The following is a 13,997-nucleotide window of genomic DNA, read 5'->3' as shown; positions in this document are numbered from 1 at the left end:
TTGTGCTCTATGTTTCCAAAAATGATTGATTGAATGATGTTAAATACGTCCCGTTCGAGAATTTTTCTCTCATATAGAGGCGTCACCATATAACGGTGAAGGGCTAGACATTTAGACCTTTACTCGGCACTCAGGGCCATTGAGCAGTGAGGGTTCTTTATCGTTCCAACGCCTACCGAGACACAGGGCCTCGGTTTTTAAGGTCTCTTCCGAAAGACCCTCAGCTTTCACTTCAAAGTGCCGAGCGCCTGGCGAAGGAACAGTTTATACATATTTTTTTTTATCGACTTAGGTCAGTCGCGGCCGTGATTCGAACACACAACCTTCCGATCACGGAGTGAGCGCTCTACCGACTGAAGTACCGTGACGGTTTCCAAAAATGAAAAATGTCTCTTATTGCAACAGATTCAGTCAAAATTTTAAAAAAATCTGTAAAATGTCCTATCATCCTCTTGTGGCCTCCGTGTACGCTTTGAATCAAAATAAGTGCTGCTTTTAAACAAAATCATTGAAAGTTCTATCTTGCATACTATCACAATTTTAACTATATCAAACAAGGGGTCAAATGCGACCGTTACCATACCTTGTCCTTTATCTTGCATAACCACTTTATCAATAATTCAAATAATATATAATATCAGCCATATTCTCGTATTTCATGATAATTTATCAAAAGTTATATGTCATTCTCCAAATATATGCAAAGATACTTCTGTATATAACTGAACATTTTTTTCTTTCCTTTTTTTTAAAGTTACATCAGCTTTAATATAATTGATTATTTACTACTCTTCATTGTCAATCTTTACACTTTATTGTTAATTCTAAACACTTGTAACTTTGAGCCTCTTGGAGAGTTGTATATATACTTATATGGGCATGATGCTTGATGTCCAATCCAATAATGTAAAGTGTCTTTACATAATAAATATAAAATGTCTTTACATGATAAAATATTGATTAAATAAAATTAAGACAAGAATAAATTTAAAATTATTTACTACTCTTCATTGTCAATCTTTACACTTTATTGTTAATTCTAAACACTTGTAAATTGAAGGGTCTATATTAAACTACAGTCAGTATTGTACATGTATATATATTTTCTTCCTTCCATAAAGTAACGTGTTCCTGTGCCGCTTACAGAAATAAATAAAATAGAATAAAATAAATCATTAATTGAAATTATATTTTTAAACTTAAATGCATATGTTAACTTGAGTAATTTTATTTTATATTTTCAATTTATAATTTGATGAATTAATGAAGGAAAATCAATTAAAAAAATAAATAGATAAATAAAAATAAAAAATAAAAATGTACAAAGTAACGTGCTACTCGTAAAGTATCACTTTCTACAAACCGTGTCTGTATACGAATGACTATGTCAAGTTCTATGCATGTATTTACACGACAACCCATTAGTAAACGGTGTAAGAGAAATGACGTTTATTGAATATCAACTGTTGACAAACAATCTCATGTACGTGCATCTCACGCGCTTGACATTTGACAAAACAACATCAACATTCTTGTTCGCTGTCCACTGTCCTGAACTGACCAGCGTGTAATCTGTCCGGTGTCATCTTCTGTAGCTAATGAAGACATAGAAATTAACTCGTGTTTTATCATAATTGAGAAATTAAAAAACCTGGTTAACAAGATGTCACGATTCCATATTTGTGTAGATGATTTACTTAATCACGAAGGTGGTGTGTAATTTCTTTGCTAAAAGATTAGTGTGGAAGAGTCTGCTTCCCAAATAAAGCGAAATAAAAACGAGAATAAACGTCACTGCAAATGGCACTTTGAGAAAATAAATGATGCTATTCTATTAAAGAAGTAATAGGATGGATGACATTTTAGAGATTTTGCCCTCTGTGCGCATATTTTCGATACAGACAATCAAACGTTATCTGGAATACCTAGGATATTTAGAGAATATCCAATATATAACTGTGAATAGTAAACTTACATTATTTTGACAAAATTATATCTTGTTTTTCACCAGACAATTTATTTGAAGGAAATATGAACAACTGCTAAATTGTATAAAAAAAAAAAGAACCATTCAAAGTTGATTATTCAGTTTAATTGCTTTCACCGCAGCCTTTTTTTTTTTAATGGAAACTGCGTACTGTTTTATTTTCGTCTGTTTGCTTCGAGGAATCTAAAAACTAAACCTTTCGGAGTAATATTTGATAAATCACCAATAATTGGAAGAAAAAAGGCCCGTGCAATTCTGATTAATCTCGACCTCTAAAACGTGCTAATTACTACAAAATGAACAATATTTTTTTGGAATAAAAATGACTTAATTTTACAGAATTATTGACAGATGTAAAACCTTATTAAGCTTTGACACTTGTGGATTAATTTGTCATTTTTAACAAGACCCATCACATTTGTTTTGTGGCCGAGACGGTTTGATTAAGTTGCTGCAGACGATCAAATTTTCCGCGGTCGCCATAATGGACCGTAAACTCAGTTTCCCCTTTTCTGAGACACTGATTTTATATTGACAATTGACACTGACACATCTGTTTTTGACTTCATCTTCAAATTATTCATATTTGTTCTTAAATTTTCCAGTCTGCCTATCACAAGAGATTTCATGCAATTAATACATAATTGATTGTCTTTTCTTTAACATTTCCAATTTAAGATATTAAAAAAAATCTGGTAAGCAAGTGAAAGACGAACTGCCATTTTCTTTTTCTTTTTTTCTTTTTATTGAGAATATGAAAAATTTTGATATTTAAACATATGTATATTTCCAGAGAACTTAGTCTTCTAAAATTTAAGTGTCTGAACTATAACTAAAACGACTCGATCGATCTCTTGTGGGGATTAACTGAATTAAATTTGACCAACTGCATCCTTTTGATGTGTCTGTAAAAATACAGGTTTGAAATGGAGTGTTCTAGTGTGCAGGTTTTAACTGTTATAAAATTACAAATCGACACTTTGAACCATAGTTTTTATTGCACCATGTAATAAATCTTATTTTCCGTTAGAAAACGAAAAAAAAAATCTTTACATCTTTTAATTTGTTTATAAGGTGTAAACATATTTTCTACCGTATTCTATATAACCCTCGGTGTTCAAGATAATCTTCGCTGGACCTTTGAAGTTTAAATTATCTATAAATGTAATAAATTCAAACTTAAACGGTTCATTTCACACTTTCTTTACCGAAATTAGTGTACGAGGCTTGAACCCCTGGGGAAATTTTTCAACTTTACAGTTTCTTTTAAAAAAGTTTTACGAGCACCCAACACCGTTCAGCAGCCAAAGGGCAGACTCTACTTATACCTAATTTTCTAGCAATGAAACAGATAACACTCTCATGATTGCGATGGTGTAATTACAAGATAGATAACAATAGAAACGAACAGATCGAAAATAAACGTACCGCTTTGATCGCCGCAAATCGAATTAGTGCGGCGACCTGTCTCCTTGGGACCCGGGGTAGAATTTGTAATACGGTAGTTCACACGATAAACAATATCGGGGTTAGCTATGTGAAGCAAGATTAGAGAATTCGTATCAGGATCCCATTAAATATTCAATCATTGGCCATCCAAAATTGTGTAATTGCGCTGTTAGAGTCCATATGTTTATTTTTTTCCAAGTCGATTCCCTTGTTGGTCATTTTAGTCTTTTTATGTCCAGTCATGATCGAAGACTATTTACACTTATCCAGGCAAAGACATATGCTGGAATTTCAACTTATTGTTGCTTCACTTCAACTCTGATTTGCCTGTACAATATCAAACAATTCACATAGAAACCTGTACATCTTATAAATGAGGAAATTCAGTTTTCATAACGCTGCCCCCCCCCCCCCACCCCCTTCACTCCCAACACTAAATAAATATAACTGAAGAGAGTTTTTCATTGAAAGTGTCATATCGTACTTTTTATTATACTGTGAGGACCGTCAGATACTGACAAATAATTATTACAGGAAATTCAAAACATTAAAACTTGTTTCCTGAAAAAAAAAAATTAAAACTAGTATCTATATGTAGTTTTTATCATTAATAAACAAAATGAATTGTTTTAAATGACTTCTGTGTCCATTAATTTGGTCATCACATTTTAAATTAATGATCTTACATTGTGTATTTGATTTATATGTTTGCAAATGATGACCAAAGTCTTAAGTCCTGGTAATAATGTGTACTCACTTATATAGAAAACTTGGGCAAGGACCTAATTAAATTACATTATATCCATTTATTAATACTACTTTTCCATTAGCCATAAATCATAAGTACTTATTTTGCATAAAACTTTGACATTTTCTGCCACAAACACTTTGTCATATTTAACCAAAAAAATATTACCCGTGTCAGTTTTCCTTACATGACCAAATAAAACCGTTTAACGAAATTATTACATTTTAATGTTTTATGTAAATTTCAATGTACCCTGAAAATACAAATGTACCATGCTAGTACCGTAATAAATTACTATCGAACTGACCACTGTCGATGTCCAGTTATGTCCACGACTGTCTTTAGTATAAATCACTGTCAGTCAGTACTGTTCTTGTTATATACATGTACTACACGTGTACTTTGCATTGGCAGCTATTGTGTCAAAAATTAGTACTATGTTACAGAACTGTTTCCCATAAATCACACAAATTATATTATCATTACCTTTTTCATCGTCGTGGGAATTGAAAAATGGAAGTATTTATTATTCATCATTGATAAAATTATGAAATACATATGAATATCATTTTTCATCCAGATTTGAATTCCATCAAAAATAGAGAGATTTACCATAATGAATTTTATTTTTATCTTTCTTTGTTTAAACTATGTTTAGACTGTTACAAAAATAAATAAATAAAAAAAAATTAAAATGCAGCGTTGGAAATGATTGTTTGTCCTTTACTGAAATATATTCTCAGTAAATATTGGCGAGTAACAGTTTGGGTACAAAACTTTCCTGTTATTTCAAATAATGATCACAATAGGACACCTCTTCTACTTACAAATCTTACAATCGTAAATCGGCTCTCTATAAAAGGGACATTCAAGGTATTTCTACTAATTATCATAAAAACTTCATCAATGTGTTGAAGATAGTTGATTTAGATTCTATTAATTCCCAAAGCTCAAAATCGGGTAAGGCGCTAAGCCCCGTAGATATATAATTAAGAAATAAAAAGAATTTAACCTACCAGTACTAATTCTGATCTACCTGAACAATTTCACGCAATATTGGGAGTTTGTTTGAAGTTACGCCGCTAAATTAGTGTAAATAATTGCACCTTGTCCGATTGTTATGAATTGGGTTGTCTAAGTTGTTACAATAACAATTATTCAAGGTGGGAAGTTTCAAAAAATAGACGAGCCTCGAAATTCACACGTTGTGTAAATATCATCCGATTTGGAATTTGAGTACAGTTTCCATATGAATCATTTTAAAAAAAGGAATTTGTAATTTTTCTTATTTCTGAGAAATGTGTCATAAAACCATATACATTTAAAAAGCTTAATGAATTAAAGAATACAATAAAGTGTTCATAATATTGGGTGATTTTTATTTAATCCTACAGAAAATATGAATCTATAGAGCTTGCCTTACATATTGCATTTTTTTTAAAACCACAAGTTGTTGTGTTCTTACGTTAAGCACTGAAAATCATAATGTTGATCTCCTTTAAAGGATTTATTAGAAACAAAGTGCTATTGAGATAGACATTTCGAATCTTTTTGGTTGAGATAATTAAACCCTGCAATTTTTTTTTTCTCGTCTACATGTACATTTGAAACATTTTCAAGAACAAATGCAACTCTTTATCATTCATTATGTAAATGAAATAATTCATTTAATTCAAATAAAATTTAGAATGTTATGAAAATTAAGTATTGTGTGGTAATTCTTATGAATCATTTATTTATCAAAGATGAAAATAAGAGAGCAAAACTTGGAGGAAGAAATAGAGAAAAAAAATCAACGCATGCCTTCACATTTCGACAATAAATTTTTAAAGATAGAAAATTGGACGCGAGCTACAAAGTTTCATAAAAATTTCCGCCTCTTTAGAATTATAGCTTAAACCATTGAACATCAAACGTATGCAGTACCATAATAGTGTTCAGGGGGACTTTTGAAGTGTAATAATTTTATTGCAGTTCGGTGTATTAATGATCGCCTCTTTTCAATGATCTTATAAACCTGTGTAATTCAAATGCCTAACAATAAATGAAATTCTAAGTGAAGATTAAAACTTCAAAAGCTCTTAAGTCATAAAATGCACCGAAAGTCTGTAAATTCGGCAATATTTACTTTAATCATCGATTTTTGCATTTATTCTTCTTGAAATTCCGGTTCTTTAAGGTGACCATTTTCTTGTAAATTGTAGATAATTTATGGAATGTAATAAATTAATTTAATAAAATGTTATTTTTTAAACATTGTGGTTTATGGCATTATAGAATTAGATAACAAATTTGTTTTTCTTTGAGATAAAAGAAAAACTCATTGATAACCATATCATTGACGTGTAATAGCGGGATTTTTATATCAACCAATCAGTGAAGACATTTTGTTGGAACTCCGCCCTGCGCAGTCAAGCGAGTATCAGACCCCGCCTTTATCTTGTTATCGATGCGCAATTGACAGTCGAAATGGGCCATTTTTCACAGGTTTCCTCTTTGATTTATGGAGGTAATTACTCTATCAATGAATATGTTTAGGTTTTCACGGCTGATTACCTGGGAAAATGCTGTCTATAAGAGAGTCATCATGAAACATTAAGATCAGAGCAAAGACTCGCCTCATTGAGAAAGGAACTAACTATCCCAAACTCCTAGATCCAATTCATTTGGTGACATTAATGTGCATATTATAGCCTGCTTGTATCTGATAATCCACAAGAATAGCAATCAGAGACTCTTGTTTTTGTGAAATTATCCTAATTGTTGACAAGCAGATTTGTGATTTTGTCGAATTTTTATTACAAACACCGAAATTTCATCATGCAAGGATCGCTGCCTTCATCCCCCAACCAGAGCCTGAGTGATTCCTCGGGAACGGAGGAAAATTTGAAGAACATGTCGGACGACAGTACAAAGCTGGAGAAGTCATTAGAAAATTTCCCGGAATCTCCCCGCTCCGAGTGCTCCGATTCCAGCTCCGGGGTAGACACACCTGACAAACGCTTCTCAGGAAAATGGAAAGGTGAGTTGTCTCAAATTCTCTCTTTCCATGATTTTCGTGTTCTTTAAGTTGATAATGAACTTTCATTTCCAATATTTTTATGTTTCTTTGAAAGCGAATTCTTCATTATCTTATGTGTCATTCATTATTTCTTTGAAAATATTTTACCTTGAATGACTTATTGATAACCATTTGATGCAAATTGGATTATTAATATTTAGTCAGCTATTAAAATTAATTAGTATATCTATTTTAGTGTACATTAATTCAAGACATGACCTATGTCTTTGGCCCCATATATCAGGGTCTATTTATTTTAAAACTTAGTCGCATTGCTACTTTAATGTTGGTACAAAATGGTCACATTGGTAGGAACTCCACATTAAAAACACTTTTTATTATGAACTAAAATTTGTATCTAATTATTTTCAAATTATAAAGGCGCTATTCATTACTTCAAGCAATTTAATGTCTTTTTTTGAAAATTAATGTTGCTTTATGACTGTAAGGACTTATAAAGCTAAACCATAAACTATGACATATGATAGCATTTTCTTCATATACATATAATAATATACATGCTCAGGAGAACTCTTTAATGAGTTTCAAGATTAATTTGATTAAATTTCTAAATTAGGTCTTTTTTTTTTAAATTTAATATTTAACTTCTTATGATGTTATATAGAATATAAAGAAATAATTCATCTTTCCTTCTTACATATTTAAGCCGTGACAAATTGTATGAAATAAAATTCCGACCCTATTTAACTTGAAGAAGGATGTGATTTTTTTCTGCCTGATGATTTCTTCCTCAAAAATGAATTTTAGCATGAACCAAGTATTGTATATGGTTACCCATTTCTTTTAATTTCACATCCTTTTTACTTTACATAATAATTTCTCGCTCAATTAGCTAATGGACATTTTACATTTAAGACAATCGCGTATACAGTTCCTTATTTGTTGATGCAATTGAATGCTTAAATATAATAGACCACTTAGCTCATTTTACACAAGCAGGTAGTATGTATGCGCATTCAATAAACACTTTTTTTTCCATAAAAAATTCACGCCTTAAATTTGCACATGACTTATTTTCAAGATTTAATTTAATTTAAAAAAAAAAATTATAAGAATTTAAATTCGAAAACAGTTATATGAGGAATAAGAATGCAATATAAGAAATTGTAATAAAAGATGACTTTAAAATGTAACCATTTACTGTATAGGTACTACAACTAATTTCACAAAGCTAAAATAAAACCATTGTTTCACCATCTTTAAATATTACATTTTATCTGATTTTTAAATCAAATAAAACTTGTTAGCACCATTTTCACCTGCGTATAAACTAGAATGGACAAATAGTAAAATGTAGCCAATCAGGTTTTGCAACAATTCTCTCTACTTTCAAGATAGCCGCTCGTAATGGCGTTTTTTTTTGTCCTTGAAAATCTGATAAAGTATTTCAAGTTTAATGTTGTATAAAACGGTAAGCTATAAAATGTTTTTCATTTGACTAAATAGACTTGGGGTTTAGAAATTCCATTTAGATGGCCCTCTTTGATGTGTGATGATTTGGCAATCAGTCGCTAGCAATGAGAAGGAATCCACTGCTTAATCTGTTCATCTTAGTTGATGTGTCGTGCGATGAAAAGAAATTAACTTGCACAATGAAACTTTCTCTGATTTTTTTATTCACCCTCTGCGAATTAAACTATCGAGAAGATCTTGCAATTGCATGTTTGATATGGGAATTTACACATGTTAATAAACATTCTTAAGACGATGACTTTGCGCATCAATTAGTTATTTTTTTCCTCCCCTCAGCATAGGGAATAGATAGGGACATCTCATTTGTTACCAGAATGCTCCTTTAATCGCATACAGTCCTTTTATTGAGCAATAATTCGTTTAGGTAATCTTTTCATGCGCCCCTTTCATCCTTTGGAAAGGTAATTTAGCGGTAGTAATTTTACAAAATAGATCAAACCCCAGTCGAACTACTAAAACCAAATTGGAATGGGGTATGTTTTATTTATCTAATCTCATTCTCCATCTCCCAAAGGCCATAAGTTTTATTTTGACTAATTCTTTTCATTATCTCACGTCCATTTTCACTATAAAAGTAGATTATATCTCCCATCGAGTTTTGCGCTGGTCTTAATTTTGCCATCTTCTTGTTAGGTCCAATCGCCAAAATTAAAGACCACTGTAGTCTTATCTAAGAAAAATATTGGTTTTTAGAACTAATTTGTTTTTTTCGAATTGTCTTATTAGGTGTTATTTAAACGACTTTATTCGTAAACAAACCGCGGGATGACAATTATTCCGAACAATAATTGTATAAATATTTTCTTTGCAAACAAATAAATTGACTACTTCATCTTACAATAACGCCAATTCGCACGCGACCGAGAAAAGATTACGAGTAGCTAATCTGAAAAGCGCGCGCTATTTCGAGCTGAAATGAAATATACACATAATCTTGCTTTGTCATGATTTACTTTCATTTTTTTCAAACAGAAAACATAATTTCTTTTAACCGTTGGCAAAATAAATAAACGCGAAATAAGATTTATCAAAACATCGTTGGCGTTCTGTATTAATCTGAATTTAAATAAAACGGATAAAAAAGTCTGCAATAGTAGATATTACATTTTATGATTGACTCCAATCAGTGCATGATGGATTGCATCTCATTTCCATTGCAAATAATTATCAAACAATAATAGAATTACAACTATTTGTTTATGCTAAGGTAATTAGACGGATCAAAGAGGATAGGAATAATTCAATTATTGCAGTTCACTTGTGTTATATGTCCGAAGGCTTTTGTTAATTGCTCTTTTCTTCATATTCTGCGGTACTGTTTTATGATCGCAGCGTCTGCTTCCTTGAGGTACGAACACGTGACTTAATCTCGTCTGCTAATTAACACATTTTAATACTCATCAAAAGTATTTTAACCTCGGGAATTATTATTTGAAAAAAAAAATGAAATAGAAAGCAAGATAGTCTGAGATGAAATCAAAAGTTAAGGATTAAAATTGACCGTAAAAGACCCACGCTTAGCTACTGTAAAAAATCCCACAAAACCTTTTATAAACGAGGATGTTTTAGATGTTGTGGGGGAAATTATTTATTTTTATTTAGGGAAATATTTTTAGTGTGTGTTAAACCTTTCCCAATTTCTTTGAAGTGCAATTTTAATGTGTTTCAGTAAAACTTAAAGGGACGTAGTGAAACGAGTAAGTGAACAATAATCATACATTAGCTTTTTCACGGCATTGACTCTCTTAGCAAATGATAATTTACTTTGAGGGGGTTTTCGGACACAGTAATAATCTATTTGTTCGTCATCTTTCAAAAGATATTTATATACAAGACTGGGACAATCTGAGAACCGAATCAACCTTATTGGGGGAGGAGAACATAAAATGAAACAAATAAACGCCGCGGGTCACCAAGCCGGCTTCAGAAACCCCCATAGAAACACACCTGCAACCATCAATAGCTCAGCGTTGTAAACGATTTCCAATTTCGAAAATCAAAGAGTTTCATCGATAATATAATTCTATTCGTTCCAAGTCATAAATCAAATGAGGGAAATATTGCGCGCGAATGCACGCGCACAAATTCCATGCTGTTCTAGTAATAATACTTAAGTTTGAATGAAAACGATTTTATAGACCCTGGTTAGGCCGCTAAATTGACAATTAATCCCTGACTAGAATTGCACTTGCATTAACCACCAAAGTATCAATTGAAGTAATAACCAGATGTTATTATCTTTTACAGAGAGCGCACAAGAAAGGGATATTCGCCGATACAGGACAGCTTTCTCCAAAGAGCAGCTCAACAGATTAGAAAAGGAATTCCTGAAGGAGAATTACGTCTCGCGCCCAAAGAGATGCGAACTTGCTGCTCAGCTCAACCTTTCTGAAAGCACAATAAAGGTACATACATCTACACATTTTCATATGATTTTACTGAGGAAAAGTATACAAAATTTACCCTTTTTTATTTAGAAAAAAAGAAATGAAAAATTATGGAAAGAAACTTAATTTTCTCATTTTATTTTAACAGGTCTGGTTCCAAAACCGCCGTATGAAGGACAAACGTCAAAGAATGGCCTTGACCTGGCCCTATGGAATCCCCCCCGATCCCCAGCTGTACGCTTATCTTGCCGCTGCCGCTGCCTCCTACCCTTACGGAGTTCCTAGTGCTACTTCTCTCCCCTACCCATCGCTGGGGCTTCACGGACTTCCGTCCTCCGCTGGTTCAGCATTTACTCCACTCTCAGTCCCCAGTCCTTTACCATCTCGTCTCGATATGCTGAACTCCCTTGCACACAGCAGTAGTCCACTTCACCGTCTACCAGGCTTAGATGCTCTCCCTCAGATCTCATCTCCACCCACGGGACTCCACATGCCACCCAGGATGCACTTTCCATGGATGGAACACAACCCTGCTGTTTGTGGAGCATCTTCTGGAAAACCCTGCACCTGCACCCCTCCCGTATCTCTCGGACTGTCCACCTCCTCCATTTCCTCGCCAATGTCGGGTCTCTTTCCACCTCCACCATTTACGTCATCTCCACTTCGCACCTCTCCACTGAGCTCGGCGCAACACCCTCTTCTACAGAAGGCTGACCTAGAAAGGTCATGAGGTCACATGAACTGATACACATTTTATAGTTTGAATGTCGGGTGCGTGAGAGAATGAGAAACTAAATAACGAATAAATGGTCTATAAATGATAAGAATGAAAGAGAGCAATTTGAATACTCATGATTAATGTACGTTTTATATTGCCAATGATCTTTTAGCAAATCCATGTAAATATAACCTTACCTTTTATAGGCAGTCCTCGGTGTCGCCTTGTTGCAGCAGACACAAAATAGAATTTGTCACGTGATCCTTTGTTGTATTTATATATTTGAAATGTTGTTGAATTAACAGATGAATTGTTATTAAACGATTTAAATGAAAAACGTTGCTTTTGTTGTTTCCTAGCATGCACTTTGGTAAATTGAAGAAAAAGAGAAAGAAATGACTTGAAAATCGGACAACCGAGTCCTCTGACTGAAGATATGATGTGTCATTCAATACGTCGCTATTTATACAAACATAGAATAATATCACATTATAAGAAAAAAAAAAGGATGTAAAATAAATCTTGAACATAGGACATTCTTATTAAGAACCAGGGAAATAATTCAGAATTATTAGGTTCTAAGCGTCACAGACTCCTACATGTGTAGCATTTTTATATCCAGGAAAATGTCATTTCGTTTTCTTGATTCTGAATGTCTGATGGCACAGGTAGACTCAATGGCAAAAGAAAAGTGTTTGTAAGCATGTGCTTTTTTTGGTGAAATTTTTTTTCAATGCCATGCGTAATGTAGGGAAGGAAAACACGTGAATGTGATGGATTAACTCCTATATATCAGAGCAAGAAATGCTTGCTTTCTTAATTCTACACTAAAACTAGTCATCATGGGTTAAACACGTTGAAAAAGAAGCGTAGATTTTTTTTTTTTTGTTGAAAAATGTCTCTATAGATGTGGTAGACAGCACTAAGTGAGATGTTTGTAGAGTACGGCATCCTGCGACTGAAATGAGATTTATCTACCTCGAAGCTCTAAATTGTTAAAATATTAGAAGAGCCATAGAACAAATTGTACCCATCATGAGAACATGAATATTGCGATAAATCTCTTCTTATTTTTTAAAAGACATGAAGTATTGGAAGTAGACATGTATATTGGTCAGGGACAGTTCTAAATTTATTTTTTTTACTTGGAGTCTTAACTATAAGAATGTTAACGATGGAATTTCTGTTTGATTTGAATTATGGTGCACCCACATAATCTAATATTTCTGGTAAAACTCGGTGCATGTTTAAGAAGTGAAACAAAATGCATGCATGAAAGTTAAATTTAAAGATTTACGATGAAAAACATAAAAATATTTCCTTAAATGATGAAAGAGTATATAAAAAAGTTCAAAATAAAATCTGAAGTAACACACAGCATTTTACTTGCACTGTTGACTCACAAAGAAAAATAATAATGATATGATTGGAACCCGGCGGGGAAAGTGCATTAAACTTTTAAAAGTTTAAAGTTTCGTTTAAAGGAACAAGAAAGAAATTAAGTTATAACCATTAGTGAATATTAAGAGTTTGTGAAAAATTGAAACTGTTCTTATGATGATCCTTTAATTTGATGTTTAGTTGGGTATGCCATTATTCCATAAAAAGCACCGCTTTTTTTCATCAAGGACCAATAGTTGTGAACTTTTGTTGATTATAATTTATGATAAATTTAAAGTATCAATCCGTGATTTGTTGTCTCATGGGAAAAAACTCCGGGATCGTGCTTTTTGTGGTTTAAATAGAAATCTTTTAAGAAAAATTTTCAAATGACCTTCTAAATCAATTCAAATCATTAGTTTACATCGTGTGTACTTATAAAAGAAAACTTTCTCATATCAGTATTTTTAAATATAAAATTATCAAGTATACTTGTACTCATTTGAGACCTTTATTATGTACAACATTTTACAGATCAGTGAGTTCAGTTACCAATTAGTTTTATTATTTCTGAAATCAGAAAAAGTTAAAACATCTACATTAAATTTTTAACTTGCATAACCCAAACAAATTTTACATCTTAGAATTTAAGGGAAAAGGATCAGTTCTCATTGAAAGGAATGTAGGGTCAGAAAGGACGACTTATTTTGTCTCACAAGGAAATAATTACAAAATCAATGATTTATCAGAAATTTAACAAATCATCAGTTATT

General features: G+C 32.4%; 1 protein-coding gene across 1 annotated transcript; it reads left to right on the top strand.

Moving 5' to 3' along the window:
• Nucleotides 1–6,673: 6,673 nt before the first annotated feature.
• Nucleotides 6,674–12,141, top strand: LOC133179183 (homeobox even-skipped homolog protein 1-like). The gene is made up of 3 exons (XM_061314008.1): nucleotides 6,674–7,206; nucleotides 10,987–11,144; nucleotides 11,275–12,141. Exons 1-3 carry the CDS (start codon nucleotides 7,005–7,007, stop codon nucleotides 11,854–11,856), a joined length of 942 nt encoding a protein of 313 aa, XP_061169992.1. The 5' UTR covers nucleotides 6,674–7,004; the 3' UTR covers nucleotides 11,857–12,141.
• Nucleotides 12,142–13,997: the final 1,856 nt, after the last annotated feature.

This window comes from Saccostrea echinata, unplaced genomic scaffold (assembly GCF_033153115.1).
Source record: "Saccostrea echinata isolate AGI-Se365-2 ecotype Australia unplaced genomic scaffold, CSIRO_AGI_Sech_v1 ptg000001l, whole genome shotgun sequence".
In the NCBI taxonomy this organism is placed as follows: Eukaryota; Metazoa; Mollusca; class Bivalvia; order Ostreida; family Ostreidae; genus Saccostrea; species Saccostrea echinata.
This window is presented reverse-complemented; position numbering and strand designations above follow the sequence as displayed.